This window comes from Magnolia sinica, chromosome 5 (genome assembly GCF_029962835.1).
Source record: "Magnolia sinica isolate HGM2019 chromosome 5, MsV1, whole genome shotgun sequence".
NCBI lineage: Eukaryota > Viridiplantae > Streptophyta > Magnoliopsida > Magnoliales > Magnoliaceae > Magnolia > Magnolia sinica.
Window position 1 is genome coordinate 50,526,784 of NC_080577.1, and position 17,697 is coordinate 50,544,480.

The following is a 17,697-nucleotide window of genomic DNA, read 5'->3' on the forward strand; positions in this document are numbered from 1 at the left end:
ATGGGCCAGAGAAAGCCCAATCAAAGGCGGAAGAGATCAAGACCATGAGAACACTAAAACAGGCATATCTTGTAAACCAAAATGAGTTATTTAATGTACCATATATGATTTTGTGGTAGGAAAAGCTACTTTAGCCACCCAACTTGCTATGCTGGGTTGCGCACACCGAATTTGTGAGATTTCATTAGATCAATGGTCAAAAGTCTATTTTATTTTCATTTTTACTACTTATATTAAGTTTTAGTTTATTCGTAACTCTTCATCCCTTGAGCTTTATGAGTTGTGTCCAACATTGTTAAGAGAATAACATGGTTAGGTTAAATTGGACGCTTACTATTTTTGGACGAAAACCATGAAGTCTAGTAGGAATCATAACCATCTATAAATAGTAAGTTTACTATTTATAGTAAGTCACAAATTTTAGAGATTTGAGTTAGAGTTTGATTATGAAACTTTTTCCTAGGTTTGGTATAACTATTTAAAGGGTTATAATTAAATTTATTTTTACCATATATCAATTAATTTTTGAAATTCTATTTTCTTATTTTCCCTTGTGGATTCTAAGAATCTCTCTGAGGAGTCTAGAGAAGCTCCATGGATTCGTAGTTATCCCCTTGAGAAAGACGGTGATCAATCTCATCATGTCGATAGCTTCAACCTTTTTTTTTTTAATATAGAAAAGTGGGCTCCTGCCACTCGAACTTCATTAAATGTGAAAACTTTATAGCCTTTCAAGTGGGCCCAACAAAAAGGGTTCGGACCGCACCAATCGTATAGCCACTATCTCTACACTAGTGAAAAAAAATAACTCTACAAATCCACACGTACTGATCTAATAGCATCTAACCCGACTCTGTCTAAAAAGAGGAATCCGTGCACCTCAAAAGGGAGGGAATCTTGACGATAAAAAACTGAGTCAATCCGAGTGATGCTACCTTTCCGAGTCATCCCGTCTGGCAGGCCGTTCTCTTCTCTCTGTATTTTCCTGAAGGAAACAGTTGCTCCCTGACTCAACCTGTTGATGCACGAGAGCCAAGATCTTCACTGCCACGAGGTGCTAGCCTTCCCCGTGAGTAGGTCAATAGCCACACTGGAATTAGACTCGACCTCAATCTTGTCTAGCCCTTTATCCAAACACAATCTGAGAACATCAAAGATTGCCCGAATCTCGGCTCTGTTGCTTGTGCCCATCCCATATCCTGACGTGAAAGCAAAGATGAGGTTGTCGTTATCCCCCCTGCAAACACCTCCCCCTCTAGACAAGCCCGGATTACCCCACGCCAACCCGTCCACATTCAATTTGACCCAGCCTCTCGCTGGTCGTACCCATTTAATAATTTCCAAATGGAATTTCTGATGAGGAGGGGATGACATGCCCAAGCCTTCAAAAATGAAATCCCGATTGGGAGTGGACGATGACTTACTATCTAGGATTACCTTGAACCACCACTTAATGCAGGCGATTGAGGATGACACTTTCATAGGGCTTTGCTCATATCTTGGTTCATTTCTAGAATGCCACAGCTCCCATAGGATGAGAGTGGGGATTAATCTGTGGGTAAGCGCTAACGCACTGCCAGGGGCCGACACTCTTCTCCATTGCATCATCCTAGTTATAATTGACTGGTGAGGAATGGGGGATATCCCGAACAGCAAGCTGAAATGGTGCCAGATCATGGACATGTGGTGCCCATGGATGAATAGGTGTTGTAAAGATTCAGCCTCCGGTCTGACAGTAGCCACGTCCTCACCGTAATTACATCTAGAGGCTAGATGCATCCCTTTAGACTGCACTCTTTCATCCACTAGGGTCGCTCCTTGCAATAGTCTCCAAATAAATACTGACATCTTAGGAGGGATCTAGCTGTTCCATAACCAGGTTGACTCCCTAGAGGCCTAGGATGAGCTTCTGCTGATTCTCCGGGCATATTTTAGCGTTAAGGAACCAGACGGGTCATGAGGCCAGAAGCTCCCAGATTTGTCATCAGAAGTAGCAAAGCCTCCCTGAATGGTTACATTCGGAGTTTCAAGAGGGAGATAGGAAGGGACCGATGAGGGAGGAAGGGGCCTTGCTGGCCCAATGAAATCATTAACCTTTAAGGAGTGCATGACTTCTGGAATGGGGCAGACTACTAGTTGGTGGAGAGGGCCCAGCCCTGTCCAGTTGACTTCCCACATGTTCAGCTCCCCTGCTCCCACTAGCCACTGCACATTAGTGTCCAGGAATGGCAGGAAGGATCTGATTGTCTTCCATAATGAAGAGGCGATGCACGACCTCGCACTTGTTGCTGCAGTCCCTAGATCGGTGGAATGCTTAGCTCTCATGAGAACCACCCACGGCCCAACTCTTTTGCCATACTTAACGTCCCATGCCAATTTCATCTGTAAAGTTGCCCTGACCTCTTTTTGACGTCTAACCCCTAGTCCACCTTCCTTAATAGGTCTGGTGATTTTTTTCCATGCTATGCACTGGCACTTACCTTTACCATCATCCCATCCCCAAAAGAAACGTGTAAAGCTACACACCATATCCGCGATTACCTGGGCTGGAACATGAGCTGCTATAAGGATGTGGAGTAGTGTGCTACCCAGAACATGCTTGTTGAGTGTCAATCTGCCTGCTTGGGATAGGTACCTCACTTTCCATCCACTCACTCTTCTCTGAATTTTGTCTATGAGGAACTGAAAGTCTACCCGTTTAACTCTACCCTTCAAGAGAGGCACTCCTAGGTACTTCACATCGCTGGTGGCTTTGCCAAAGCCCAGCAGTCACTCCGTGCTTCTGATCCTGCTTGTCGGCAGCCTGTTGGAGCAGAGAAAGCAGCTCTTGCTGCTATTGATCTACTGACCCGAAGCCACTTGAAAGGAAGCCAGAAATTCCTTAACTGAGTTGAGCGTAGTCCTGCTACCATTCAAGAATAACAGGGTGTCATTCACGAACAGCAAGTGTGTGAAAAGCTGGCAGCCCCTTTTCTGCTTAAAGGATTGGCACCAGCCCTTAACAACCAGCTGTTTGAAGCTTCTCGAGAACACCTCAGCAACAAGAATAAAGAGCACTGGAGAGAGGGGGGCCCCTGCGTCAACCCTTTAGATGATTTGAAGAAACCCATCGTTTCCCCGTTGATAAGAACAGAGAACCAATTGTTACCCCAGCATGTTTTATCAAGGCTACCCATCTCTCACTGAAACTGAATTTATATAGGACTTGTTTAAGGAAATGTCAGTACACCCTGTCATATGCTTTCTCCAAGTCTAACTTGAGGATCAAAACCTTTCTACTGAGATCACGCATAGCTTCTTGAGCTAGCGCGATGTTTTCTGTAATTGCTCTACCCTGAACAAAGGCCCCTTGCTCACTCGAGATCAACTTAGGGAGTAGTTTACTCAACCTATTAGCAAGGATTTTATAAATAACGTTGCATAGACTGATGGGGCGGTAATTAGCAAACATTAGGGCTGAGGAGGACTTAGGGATTAAGCAGATTAGGGACACAGAAAATGCCTTATGGAGCTCACCCCCCGCTATCATGAAAACCGCAACCATATGGATGTCCTGCCCCACCATGGGCCAGCACTCTGCGAAGAAAGCTGCTGAGAACCCATCGGGGCCTGGCACCCCATCCTTCGAGATCGTAATAACAGCTGCATATGTTTCAGCTAGGGATGGAGGGGCCATCAACTTGTCATTATCTTGCTGCGATAGGAGGCGGGGGATGGCTGAGGTGAATTCGAGATGGTGGGTGGCAAGTTTAGCTAAAAATGGATCTTCAAAAAATGCCATCGCTGCTGCTTTAATCTGCTGCTTTGATCTGAGATGGTGTTTCCCACTGCGTCTCTGATAGAGGAGATGACAGAGCGCCTAATTTTCTCACTGGCTGATGCACGAAAGTGTTTAGAATTTTTTTCATCCTCCTACAGCCAATGGTTCCTCACTTTCTGTTTCTAATAGACCTCTTCCATGAGTTCCGGATGCACCAGCCGCTACCTGACTGCCACGCTTTCCTGGAGCAGATCATCGCTGAGAGACTCCTATATCCTGAATTCAATGCTCTCTAAATCATCCTCGGATTTCTTGATCCGTTGAAAGACGTTCCTACAGACCTCCTTGTTTTAGACCTTTAACAACTGCTTCGTCTTCTTCAGTTTAAACTGAACATAAATCATGGGCTAACTAAAGCATTCACCTTCCCATGCCTTCTTAATGACTTGCTGGAACATATCATGGAGCGTCCACATTCTGAGGAAGCGGAATGGTCTGATTTTGGGCTATTGCTGGGTGGGAATGACAGCAAAAGAGGAGAGTGATCGAAGTTGGCCCTGGGTAAATGTTTCACTCTGAAGGCAGGGAATGCAACCGTCCATTTGTCATTAAGAAGAACCCTGTCCAACCTAGCCCACACTCGAGCAATCCTAGCATGGTTATTGCTCCACGTGTACCTGTTACCGAAGTAGCCTGCATCTAGGAGGCCTGCATACTAGATGACATCTGAGAATTCTATCATGCTAGCCATGTCGCATTGCCGGCTCCCCAATCCCTACTCAACTCCAATGATCGCATTGAAGTCCCCTCTAAGAGTCCACGAACCTATTGTGCCCCGACTCAGTCCCGCCATCTCAAGCCACAAAGTTCTTCTATTGATTTTAGAGTAACTTGCATAGACTATGGATAGCAGGATGTTGTCCTTGGGATTCTGTAAGGAAATACTCAATGAAAGCATTTGGTTAGAGATGGAGTGGGCAGAAACATTAAGGTGGTTATGGTAAAACACCCATATTTTACCCCCTGCCTCGCCGTTAGATAGGGAGGAATGGAAGCCCAGTTTCAAACCTATGGCCACTCGCCTTTCCTCTCGTAACATGGGCTCAAGAATTGCCACCAACATGGGGTTAGAGTTCCTAACCAATTTCCTCAAATATCTAATGGTTGGCGCATTCCCTACCCCACGGGCATTCCAAATAAGGGTTCTATCCATCTATAACACATCTTGAGTTCATGGCCCATCACTTGAGTCTTCGAAGCCTGCTAGCCTACTCCCCTTCTTCCAGCTGCCTTGGCATTTTCCTGCTTAAAAGCTTCTTCCTTTGCCCTTTTGTTGTGCCAACTGCTGCTCCTTATGAGGGAGGAGCATGATTGCTAGGAGCAACAATCACCTCAATCTGCCCCTGTACTTGCTGACCCATAAGCTTGTCACCTAGTTCCAGCATGGGAGAAATGGGAGTGTCCTGATCTTCTAGTCTGTCTCATAAGATTTGGTTGTATTGTGAGGCTAGTTGTCCCTTGTCTGTGGAGTTCCTATCAAAATATGGAGACAGGTCCACAACAATGTGGCCTGCTCTCCTTGTTCCTATGAGGTTGACTATCTGTTCCTCCCTGCTGGGTCATCCTCTCTTTGAGACCCGTATCCTAGACCGTACCATTCTGTAGGCTTTTGCAGTCCTCCTGGTCGAATTTCGGCAACCTGCGATCTGTAATCAACATTTACATACAACCCTGAGTCATACTCTGTCAATCTAAGTCGGCTCGACCTGAAACTTGTACCCTTGCGGTCACCGCGTCTCACGCACTGAGGAGATACCCAGGCTAGGAGATGTGGGCCCGCATTCAGTTTGAGGAAAACACCGCGCATTTGCTAAACCTAAGAGAATCCATCACATCAAATGTCAAGTACACATCCCATCACTCCCATCACAACCACCCTCCCCAAAGTTAATTCTCTTTCTACCTTATAACCCATGCCTAGTCAAGTAAACCCATCACTCACTCCCCATCACTCCATCACTCACACCCATCTCTCTCTCTCTTACACCTCTCTCTCATCTCTCTCCCTCATTCTCCCAAGCAACCCCAAAGGAGAGAACAGTCCAAGCTCTCCATGAGAAGAGCTAGTGTGGCCCACCTTCCTACCATCTAATCCCACCCTCTATGATCAATCTCAACCGTTGAATCATGTTACATTGGAGCTAAAGATGAGGAGAAGTCTAAGAAGAAGAAAATGGTGGGTGTTCATCGTATTTGATCTCAATTTTTTTATTTAGGGCCCACATGGTGGGACCCATCTTGATGTATGCATTGTATTAAGGGGCCCATAGTGGCGAGGTCCCTTCGCTACTCCGATATCCCTCTCTCTCCTTCTCTCTCTCTCTCTCTCTTTTTATTTGCGTGGCCCACCCTCATGCACCCCACCATGATGTATGTATTATATCCATGCCATCCATATGGGGCCTACCTTACTGGACCTTCCAGCGGTAGGCCTGCTGGCCTGTCCGTCTAGACATGCCCAGATGAAGACAAACCACAAATATCTGCTTGATCTAAAACTGCTGGTGGGTCTCACGCATGTGGACCCACTTCGTGCATGTGTTGTATCTGGACCATCCATCTGTTGGATGGCCAGTAGCACTTGGCTACTTTAACATCAACAAGTTCTATGGGTCTGACCTGGGGTATGTGTGATTATCCACACCGTCCATTGCCCAGACGTGGGGCCTCACCTTGATGGTTGTGTTGTAATCCACACCGTCTGTCCATTTGAACTGGACATGGGACCCCACCTCTGACAAGTTTAATCTGCACCGTCCGCCCGTTTTGAAATGGGATGTGGCCCACCATCACGTATGTGTTTTATTCATACCGACCATCTGTTTTAACGTGTGGGGCCCACCACACATGCTGCACATGTGGGATGGGACCTAACTTGATGTAAGTGATTTATCCACATCGTCCAGCAGTTATAGAGTTGCTGGATTAGCGTCAGCAAGTTTCTATGGACCCCACCTTGATTGTGTTGTAAATCCACACCATCCAGACCTTTAGACGGTGGGCTGATCACAATGTATGCGTTATATCTAAATCGCCCATCTCTATGGGACCCACCATGAAGTGTTGTTTTATTCAGGTTATCCAGACCGTCCAGCGTCTAGACGTGAACCACCATGATGTATTGTTTCATCCACGTCGTCCGTCTACGTGACCACCTTGATGGATGTGTTCTATATCCATGCTGGTCCCACACGTGGGATGGTGGGACCCGCCTCAACATATGCTTCATCCACACCGTCTAAGGGGTCTAGACGGTGCTGGATCTATTTGGACGGTGCAGTGGTGCTCCACCCCATGAGGAATGTGTTATATCTCACCATCCATCCTTCTGGGGGCCTGCTATGTTGTATGTGGAAATCCACACTGTCCATTGGTAAGGACAGTGGGTCCCACACAGCAGCAGCACCTACTGTAGTGGTGTCATCAAGTTCCATGGACCACCTTGATGTATGTATTTTCAACCTCGCTCTCCATTCTGTTTGTAAGATAGGCGTGGCAAACCATGATGTATGCGTTGTATTCTGACCATCTAGACAGTGGGACCCACTTTGATGTACTTCACAGCCATGTCATCCATCTGTTTTGGATGCCACGTGGGGCCTACCATTGATGCATGTATTATATATTTACGTTATTCATTTGTGCAGCCTACCATGATGTGTGTGTTGCATGCACATGGTTCATCCACTTTTCTAGGCCCATTAATGCGGCCCACTTGTTGTATTTGAGGCCCATGGGTTGCGGCCCATTGTGATGTACTAAGATCCATGGGTCCTGGCCCATTGAGATGTATTAATGGCCCATGTGCAGGGCTCACCTATTATGTATTTGAAGCCTGTGTGATGAGGTTCATGTGATGTATCTAAGGCCCATGTGCAGGGTCCACTTATTGTGTATTTGATAAGGCCCAATGAGATATTTTTCCGACCTAAGTATGTGGCCCAGTTGATAAGGCCCACTATGATGTATTTGTGACCTGTATGGCGAGGCCCAATGTGGTGTATATGTGGCCCTTGAGTGAGGCCCGATGCGATGAATGTTCGAATCAATGTAATGTGTGATTTCACTATAATGTATGTAATGATGTTTATGTGGGCCACTGCTTGGGAGCGATGTTGCTTAAATGTCTACATTGATGGGCAATGATGGTTAGATGTCCACATTTTGATCTTCCCTTAGGCCCATTGTGAGGCCCATTCTTGTTATGAGTAGGCCGTCTAGGCCTATCCTTGATATGAGGAGAGTACACCATCATCATATAACATGCTTAGCATAACTTCATGATCCATGCCCATGCGCATCATATGTATGCTTTGATATGAGGAATGATTGATCATAACACATGTCATTGGGTAGATTATTATGGGTCTCCCTGATAGGAGTTGTCCACATGAGGGCGCGGTATGTGGAGGTTTGATGCATGACTAGATGGTATAACTCATGCATCTCACAAATTTTTATATGACCACCGTACGCCCTAGCGACATCAGGGTCGTAATTTCCATAGGCATATCGTGGATGGCCAGTTGGGACATCAAAAATCTGTTCTACATGGGGTGCTATAGATATCTCTAGGTGAAAGTCCCTAAACCCTCTTAGTTCTAGAGGTTACTCCAACGTCTAGACCGAGTGGCTACATAAGCACACGAAGGTTGTATACCATTAGGTTGCATCTCCCACTGTGTCATGATCGCTTGGAAGGGGGTGGGGCCTTACATGCCCAAGAGGAGGGGGCAAAGCTAGGCTGAGTTTGACCAGCTCAAGGAATGAGTCCACTATCAATGAACCGGGCTCGATATTGGCAAGCAGATAGTGAGGTCTCTTTTGCTCACCTTATTGGGCGCGATAGGGCGGCAATCTGGTTTGGAGTGTATTAGACCTCGGTGATGATCCCAGAGATGTACAATATGACATATGGACTTATTGAGCAGGAGTTGTATACTCAGCATGTTACTCATTCATTCATTCATTCACTATCCACTCGGGCTGGTGGTGCACAACTAATTTTTTATGTACCTTCGCAATGGCCAAGATTTCGGTTGGGGCGCGTGACCAACCAAAGATCAGGAGTTTACCACACTGTGTCTGACTATCCAAATTTAGATAAGGGACTGGTTTGGATAGAAGTCCCTTGTGATGGACTCCATAGCCTGCGATACTACATACTATCATCCCGACCTCACGTTCTAGGTTAGTCATTTCATTCACACCGCATATTGCATATTCTGATATTCATGGACTCATCAGGATTTGCATATTGCATCGCATCCTTAGTATATGATATTGGCTTATTATGTTTTTGCATCGCATAGCCTTGATATGGCTGTTAGCATTCATGCCTTGCATCGCATAGCCTTGGTATGACTGATAGCATTCATGAACTTACCAGTATGTTTCTGTTTACTCCAACATTGTATGATTTGGCATTGTATTGCATACCTGACACTTACCCTGTGCACACACTTTCACTACCCTCAAAGCTTTTTATAAGCTTATGCACGATAGATGTATGCAGGTGGCGTTAGGTTGCAGCAGTGTTGAGCTTGGAGCATGCAACAGTCTTCTGGAGCTTTATTTTTGATATATGTATTTCCCTTTCAGCACTGTATTTAACTATTTATATTAGTGAATATGTGATGACGTTGTTGCCTTTGTGATTTAGTTAAACTTGTGGTTATGCTTCTTATGAGATAAATGTACATTGGAAAATCCTCCTTGTAGTATCCCAGGATCGAAATCTGGCATATGGGCACTGGGAGCCAAGAATAGGGTACTATGAAGGCTGTCGACACCGGATTCGGCAATCGGGAATTTTATGAGCCTGATTTTGAGTTTGGGGCGTGACACTCTCATTGGTGTTGGGACACTATTTTGGATGGTCTCCGTGACTTGTAGCCAGTCCTAAGGAGGAACTACCGGCCTGAGAGGGGATCATCTAACCGATCTGGCTCGCACTCTGAGACAGCCCTTTTGGGCCTTTCAAAACTCTAGCCTAACCAAGGAAACTTCTTGTTGGAGTAATAGGCTTCTAGCTACTGGTGTGATGGTCCCTGAGGGCTGATTGAGTATCCTTCTGGCTTGGTCCCTATTGGGATTGCATTTGATCCCACTCTATGTTTAATAATGTCCCTGTTAAGGCTGCCCACAGAGATCGGGTTCACCTCCACTTGGATAATCTTCCTGTCACCTAGCAAAGGAGTGGAGGGACTTGTTGACTCTCAAGTTGAAGTGGCTGTGACCCCTTCCTGATAGACTAGGAGTCCCAAGTGGTGAGGTCGATCGGCTAGAGTGCTCGTCGTGAGCATGTATGGGCACCTGGGTTGGCAGGACTGCTACCTATTGATTCAGGGGGCTGGACTTATGAGGCACCTCTGATGGGATGTGACACTGGTGGAATTGACATCTCAACTGGGGTGCTAATGGCGCGCTTCTTATAGGCTCTGACTGAGGCCCAGCGAACATCGGGTGTGAAGGCTTGAGGGGGCTATGGGTGGTTCGGGGTATGGGGTGGACGCCGCTCATTAGAAGGGGCAGGGTGTGGGGAGAATGAAAGGACATTGAGGTTGTGAGAGGATCAGGGGCATATTCACAAAAATTTGGGAGGCAGGAAATAAGGGGGTCCCTAGGTGAATGGAAGGCCCTTGCCACCCAATCTTTAGTAGATTTAGGTGCCCTACAATTGGTTGGGCTAGGATTGACAGTGTACTCATTGGAATTATGGCTCTCCACCACACCAATGATTGGGAAGGATTCCCCATACACCATTAGGTACCTCAAACTATGTAGGTCAGCTCCCTGATTGGGCTTGATCTTGACCCTGGCAAACACCTGGAAGGTCCCTCGTAATGTTGCACTGTCGATCTCTACAACTTCTCCTAAGGAACTTGCTAATTCTTCAATCACCGCTATAGACCAAGCGTGGGTAGGAATCCCCAGAAGATGAATCCAAACACCCTGGAATAGTGGAGTTGATTCGGCCGACCATGTTGCCACTCCTACTAGGCCCATTTCTGAATGCAGATGAGAATTAGCCGCAAAAGCGGCCATCCCCTGCCTAGACTGGAATCTGAGAAGGAAGTGTTTAGGGTTGATCCTAGTGAAGTCGACTTGTAGGGAAGAGAAGATGGATTTATGAAATGTGTCTATCAGGTGCAAGATCGAGATGATACCTTAGCTGTGGAGGTAATAAGGGCTGAAGATAAGGCTGCCTTCATCTTCTCCACCTCCCCTCTATCAGCAACAACACTGAGAGGTTCTGGCTATGCGGCAGTGGCTGAACAATTCTTCTTTGTTCCCGTGGGGTTGTCCTGGCTTTTAGGAAGCAATTTCTTCACCCTATCTGAGTAGGAACCCGGGCCAGAGAGGGGGTTCGGTTGTGGCTGGCGAGACCTCACTGCGCCTGGGCTACCCACTTGAATCTTCACTTTGGCGATGGAGATGATCCTTCCATCAACTCTCCTCCCATTTAGACATTGAGCCGCATTGTAAGCTTCTTGTTCGTATCGAAATAAAACAAAGGTGAAACCTCTGGACTTTAGGCGGCTGTGATCCCTTGGTATGAAGACATCCGATAGCTTCCCAGATCTGCTGAAGATGCGAAGCAAGTCTTCTTCCATTGTGTCAAAAGTGAGGTTGGCTCGTGCTGAGGTCAAAATCTGGACCACCCTTCACTCAATGCTACGAGCCTCGAACGGACCCTGGTCCTGCATAGAAAGGTGGGCAAAGGAGACCCTGGTTTAAATAGGGGACCCTCCAATGCCTAAGTCAGGCCAGGGAATCTAGGTCTAAGTCACGTAATGTAGAGAGAGGGTGCAAGATATTGTGTACCTGTTGCAATGGGTACCCTAATATTTATACCTGTGGGTTTGGCGGATCATGTCCATTAATCTCGGCATGATCTACTCAATCAAGTGAATATTTCAATCATGGAGATACTCCACAATCTTTGGATCGTGTAGAGCATCGTGTCTTAATGGAGCGTATCTATAGGCATAATCTTGGACCACGTCAACATTGGGACTGGTTTCCCAACTCGGTACTCGAAGTATCTTCATTTGGGCTCGGACATGGTCCTATACGAGTCTGTGGCTGAGTACCTGTAGTCAGAATTCATAGTCGAGTCATCAGGGTTAGAGTCTAATAGGTGTGCTTATTTAGGGCTTAACTCTCGGCCTCTAGGTCAAGGATGAGTCGGTCGATCCGGGACCATAGATTTTTGGATGAAGAGGAGGACGAGGACGAGAGCCCGGCTCGGCCAACCTTCTTCGGATGAGGATGAGGACGAGGATGAGGATGAGGATAAGAGCTCAGCTTGGCCAACCTTCTTTAGATGAGGATGAGGACGAGGATGAGAGCTCGTCTTGCCCAGCCTAGGGTTGTAGTCCAGAGGTCTGTTCGCGCCCAACATGATGTTCTCCTTCCGAGGCCCTATTAACTAGTTCGAATGACTCAGGCCGATCCTGTACAGAATTCCCCATAACAGCTATAAAGAGGGTGAAATGAGGCGAAGGTGGTTTCCGAGGCCTAAAGTGCTCCTAAGGGCGCTCACCCTCTCTCTCTATGCATGACCCAATGAATCACACCATAGTTGTCTCTGAGAAGATAGATCACATGACATTCTAATTGTTTCAACCTACTAGCATTCATTTTACAAATATGTCATTACAATTATCAGTCCGCTAACCTATATTGAATATCGACGGTTGTTTTCATTTCTCTAAAATGTCTATTTCTTTATGCATGTGAGGCCCTTTTATCAAATTTTCAGTCCGAAATGGGCTGCACCCAGGCCCAATGAGCTTTTAGGGCTCAAGCAAAGACGGCCAACTGCCAGCCTACGTCCTTATTTAAGATTTTTCTTTTGCATTACTTGTATTTGATTGTATCATACGTGCAAGCAATCTGTCACTAAAATGGATCCATTTATCATGTGGTAGATACAAGAGAAGAGCTGCTTGACTACATCCTAGGCATCACTTCTTTTGGGGAAAAATATGACAAGTCCAATAAGTTGGCTTATACAAAAGTGACATGGCCCGAACTCATTAGGCGTCGAGCCTGACCAAGGCCTACATGTCCAAAGCCATAAGGAGGCCTCTATGGGACTAATCCATGCTGACCAATTTCATGGGTCAGACATTATCCAGGCATAAGTTGAGCAAGCATAAGCCGACCGAGCCTTGGTCCAACCTCAATCTGACTTACCTTTTAAGTCGGCTAATAGAGTCGCCATCAGCCAACTATAAGTCAATTACGGATTGATCGCGTTTGAGTAAGTGTCGGACAAATGATAAAAGAAGAGAGTTGATCGGTGGGAATCATCTGGGAACGGCGATGCTCAAAGGTCATCTAATGGCTTGTTGAGCCAGGTTACTTGTTTTCAGCTAGAAGCCCATCACCAGATCTTGCCCTAAGCCGAACCAAGAGTCGTCCCGTATGAGGAATCTTCTTGCTAGATCTATGGGAGATAATCTTCAATCCCAAGAATCTAGGGAACTGAGGATCTCAGGATCATCCAAGATAATGATCAATCCCGTTTAGGGAAGATCCCGAAGTTTCACAGGATTACACCTCTTCTATAAGTAAGAAATTCCTAATGGTGAAAGGTATGCACACATCCTCACCCTACCTCCGTTAAGACCCAAAATCCTAGTCTGACTTAGGCATTGGAGGGTCCCGTGTACAAGCCAAGGTCTTTTTTATCCTCTCCCTATGCAGGTATTCAAACATTAGGAGGGGTGAGCTAAAAGCAGCATCAACAGTTTGCCGCCGTCTGTGGGAAACGGCACTAAAAGTCGTATATCCGCTCTATCAAAAGCACTGTGTAACCTGTCATGGCGAGAACAAGGAAAAACGGTCCACCCTCTCCTAAAGAGGTTCCAGTTACCGGTCTGCCAGCAATGAACGTCACCCCAGTTCAACCGGGGTGACAAGAGAATCGTCAAGGCTGCACAGCCCACCAAGCGACCTCTTGTTCAACTAGATGCACCCAATGGAACCGAGGAGGGAACGAGCGACCGGAAAGAGAAGTTCAAGAGATTAGGGATAATATGGATTACATGAAACAAATGTTAGAGCAAATGCAGCCCCAGCGAACATCAATGGCCAACTAGAGGGATGGTCGATCAAATGATGTTCAACAATTCGCTGACCCTCAACCTTCCACCCTATGAGCTACTCCTCAACCTGGTCAATATTAAGACCCAGCTGAGCCCACTCCGACTCATGTTTCAGCAACAGTCCCACTGCCTACTTCCGATCTACGACATGAACTAGATCGAAGGAGGCGCAGTTGCCTACCGAACGAAGGAACAACCAATAGTGAATAACTATAGAAGACTGAGATCCAGAACCTGCAGAAGCAGATTATAGACCTGAAGCAGAGTTGGCCGGTTAATCCATCGGGATTGGAGGAGACAGAATCCCCGTTCGTGGCTGATATCATGCAAGCTCGGCTCCCAAACTGGTTTCACCTATCCCAAATCGTTCCTTATACTAGCAAAGCCGACCCAACAGAGTATATAGAGTCCTTTCAAACTTATATGGAATTGCACAATGCATTAGACGGGGTAATGTGCCGAGCCTTCTTTCTGACTCTGTTCGATATTACTCGGATATGGTTTAAGCAATTGAAGCCGAGGTCCATCAGCTCATTTACCGAGCTCAGTGACTCCTTCATCGCGAATTTCATCGAGGGTAAGAAAAGGCTCAAGGCATCAGCACATCTGAATAATATAGTTTAGAAAGAAGGAGAGCTCCTCAAGGACTACATTAAGTGCTTCAATCTCGAAGCCCTGCAAGTTCAGAAGCACTCGGACGAAATAGCTCTCAACTCCATCATGCAAGTAGTAAGAGATAAACTATTTCTCTTATCCCTGGATAAGAATCCACTAACCACTCTGACCCAGTTCATGGCTCGGGTAGAGAAATATGCCAATGCCGAGGAGACCTAGATTTTATGAGAAGCAGCTCAAAATAGAAATACTTCAGCAAGGCAGTCGACAAAAAAGGAGGCTAACTTACCAATACAATAAAAAATGGAAAGAGGATCGGCCACGAGACGAGTGTTGGTCAAGCAAACGACCTGACAACAAGTTCACAATCTATACTCCACTCAAAAAACCTCAGGAGCAAGTCTTAATGGAAATAAAGGCTAAGAACTTCGTCAACTGGCCAAACAAATTGTGTGGCAATCTCGACCGGTGAAACAGAAATAAGTATTGCTATTTCCACGGGGATCACAGACTCAACACGAGTGACTGCTATAACTTGAAGTAGGAAATCGAGAGGCTCATCTGAGAAGGATACCTTAGTGAGCACGTAGACGAAGGAGCCAGGACTGTGAATGCGGAAGAATGCCCAGGTGATAACTGACCTATGGAAGAAATTCAGACCATTGTCGGTGGTCACCAGGGCAGAGGTGACTCGAACAATGCCCAGAAAAATCATTTGAGGAGCATTAGTCGGCCTGAGTCCGAGATCATGATTCTGGCTCGACCCTCAAATGAGAGAAAACTGGAAAAGTATAATGTGATGTTCACCAAAGGGGATGCTCTAGGCTAAAAGTGCTCTGGTTTATCAATTAGCGTGAGCGTTGAGTTAGTTAGATAAAGGAGCCCCATAGGAAGATTGATCAAGCGATTGTCTCAACAGGATATATGCCTAAACTTGCCACAGGTAAATCTTAGCCTCACATCCCATGTCCCAAAACACCAGGTAATTAAAACCCTTAAAAATTGGAAAGAACATCTTAGGTTTTTAGTTAGAAAACTTTTTCAAAACATTCAGGAAAATCTTTAAGTTTTCTACCTATGTCGATTTATCGATACATGGTTCGATAAAATTGAACCTTGTTATCGATGTCCTGGATAGCCAATATTGTCCTGGTCAAAAAAGCCAATGGGAAGTGGCGGGTCTATGTAGACTACACCGATCTAAACAAAGTCTGCCCAAAAAACATTTTCTCTCTTCCAAGGATTGACCAGTTGGTTGACAGCACCGCGGGGCACGAGTTACTTAGTTTTATGGATGCCTATTAGGATATAACCAAATTGTAATGCATTCGACTAGTAAATCAAAAACTACCTTTGTCACTGACAAAGGTCTTTATTGTTATCGAGTGACACCGTTTGGGTTGAAGAATGCAGGGGCGACCTACCAAAGGTTGGTCAACAAGATGTTTGCCAACCAAATAGGGTGGACAATGGAAGTATATATCGATGATATGCTCGTCAAGAGTATCCGAGTAACAGATCACATTGCCGATCTTGAGGAGATGTTTCTCGTCTTTCAACAGTACCAGATGAGACTAAACCCAAGAAAATGTGTCTTCAGCGTAAGCTCAGGAAAATTCCTGGGTTTCTTAGTTAGCCAGAGAGGGATCGAGACAAATTCTGAGAAAAGTAAAGCCTTGCTTAACATGGAATTCCCTAAGACGGTCAAAGACATTCAAAGGCTGACGGGAAGGGTCACAACGTTAAACCGCTTCGTGTCCCAAGCCACAGATAGGTGCCTTCCCTTCTTCAAACAGTTGAAGGGTCGACAGATGGTAAATTGGACCGAAGAATACGAAACAGCCTTCCAATAACTTAAAGAATACTTAGGATCGCCGCCCTTACTCTCCAAGAGTGAGCCAGGCGAAACATTGCTGATATATGTAGCAATTTCTGATGCTACCGTAAGCTCGGCCTTGATCAGCGAGCACGAAGGAAATCAGTTTCTGGTTTTTTACAACAGTAAAGCTCTCGTCCCAGCTGAAACAAGATATCCGACCCTAGAAAAGTGGCCCTTATGTTGGTTGTCTTGTCCTGACTTCTACGGCCATACTTCCAAGCTTATGATAGATCAACTGCTGTGACAACTACTCCAAAAAACGGAAGCTTCAGGACAACTCACAAAATGGCCAATCGAGCTGAGTGTGTTAGATATCCAATATAAGCCCAGAGTCCCGATCAAGAGTCAAGTAGTGGTCAACTTCATTGTTGAAGTCATGCAGCAATCCGAGCCAACAACAGCCGAGTTAGAGAAGCCGATTGACTAGCAAGGTCAAGAACAAGCCGCTCCGGCCCGACCCCTTTGGAAGCTATATGTTAATGGCTCTTCCAACTCTAAGGCAAGCGGGGAAGGAATTATCTTGGAAACTCCTGATCACACATATTGCAGTATGCCTTAAGACTTGGATTTCAAGCCTCCAACAACACAACAGATTATGAAGTCCTGCTCCTAGGACTTCGTTTGGTATCCAGTTTGGGAGTCACCCATCTCGAGGTGTACAACAATTCTTAACTAGTCGCCAACCAAATAGTCAATATCTACCAAACTAGAAAAGAGAGACTAAAAGCATACCTACAAAAGGAAAGAGAGTTGATTGGCGGGTTTCAACACTACACCGTGGTCCAAAATACGCGGGCCAAGAATGCCAAAGCCGACCTCTTGGCGAAGCTCGCCTCGGCCGATGAAGATGAAATCCCCAGGTCTGTCCCAATCGAGTATGTTGCCAAGCCGAGCGTTGACGAGATCGACTCTGCAGCTATACTCCCCATTAACTTAGAACCTACTTGGGTCGATCTTATCATTCGGTATCTCAAGACCGGTGAGTTGCATGAGGATCGAGCAGAGGTCCGACGACTAAAGATCTGAGCCACCCGCTACACTATGCTCAACATGATCCTATACAAGAAAGGATTCTTCACACCACTTCTATGATGTTTAAGACCTAGCGAAGTCGACTACGTCATGCAGGAAATTCATGAAGGTATCTACGGCAATCACTTAGGAGGACGATCCTTGGCTCATAAATTTATTCGGCAAGGCTATTATTGGCCGACCATCTAGCAAGACACCTGGAAACTCGTCCAAATCTGTGACAAATGCTAAAG

At 46.0% G+C, this 17,697-nt stretch overlaps 1 protein-coding gene across 1 annotated transcript; it reads right to left on the reverse strand.

Moving 5' to 3' along the window:
* Positions 1–11,079: 11,079 nt before the first annotated feature.
* Positions 11,080–11,436, reverse strand: LOC131247044 (serine/arginine-rich splicing factor SC35-like). The gene has a single exon (XM_058247488.1). It carries the CDS (start codon positions 11,434–11,436, stop codon positions 11,080–11,082), a length of 357 nt encoding a protein of 118 aa, XP_058103471.1.
* Between the last annotated feature and the right edge of the window lie 6,261 nt (positions 11,437–17,697).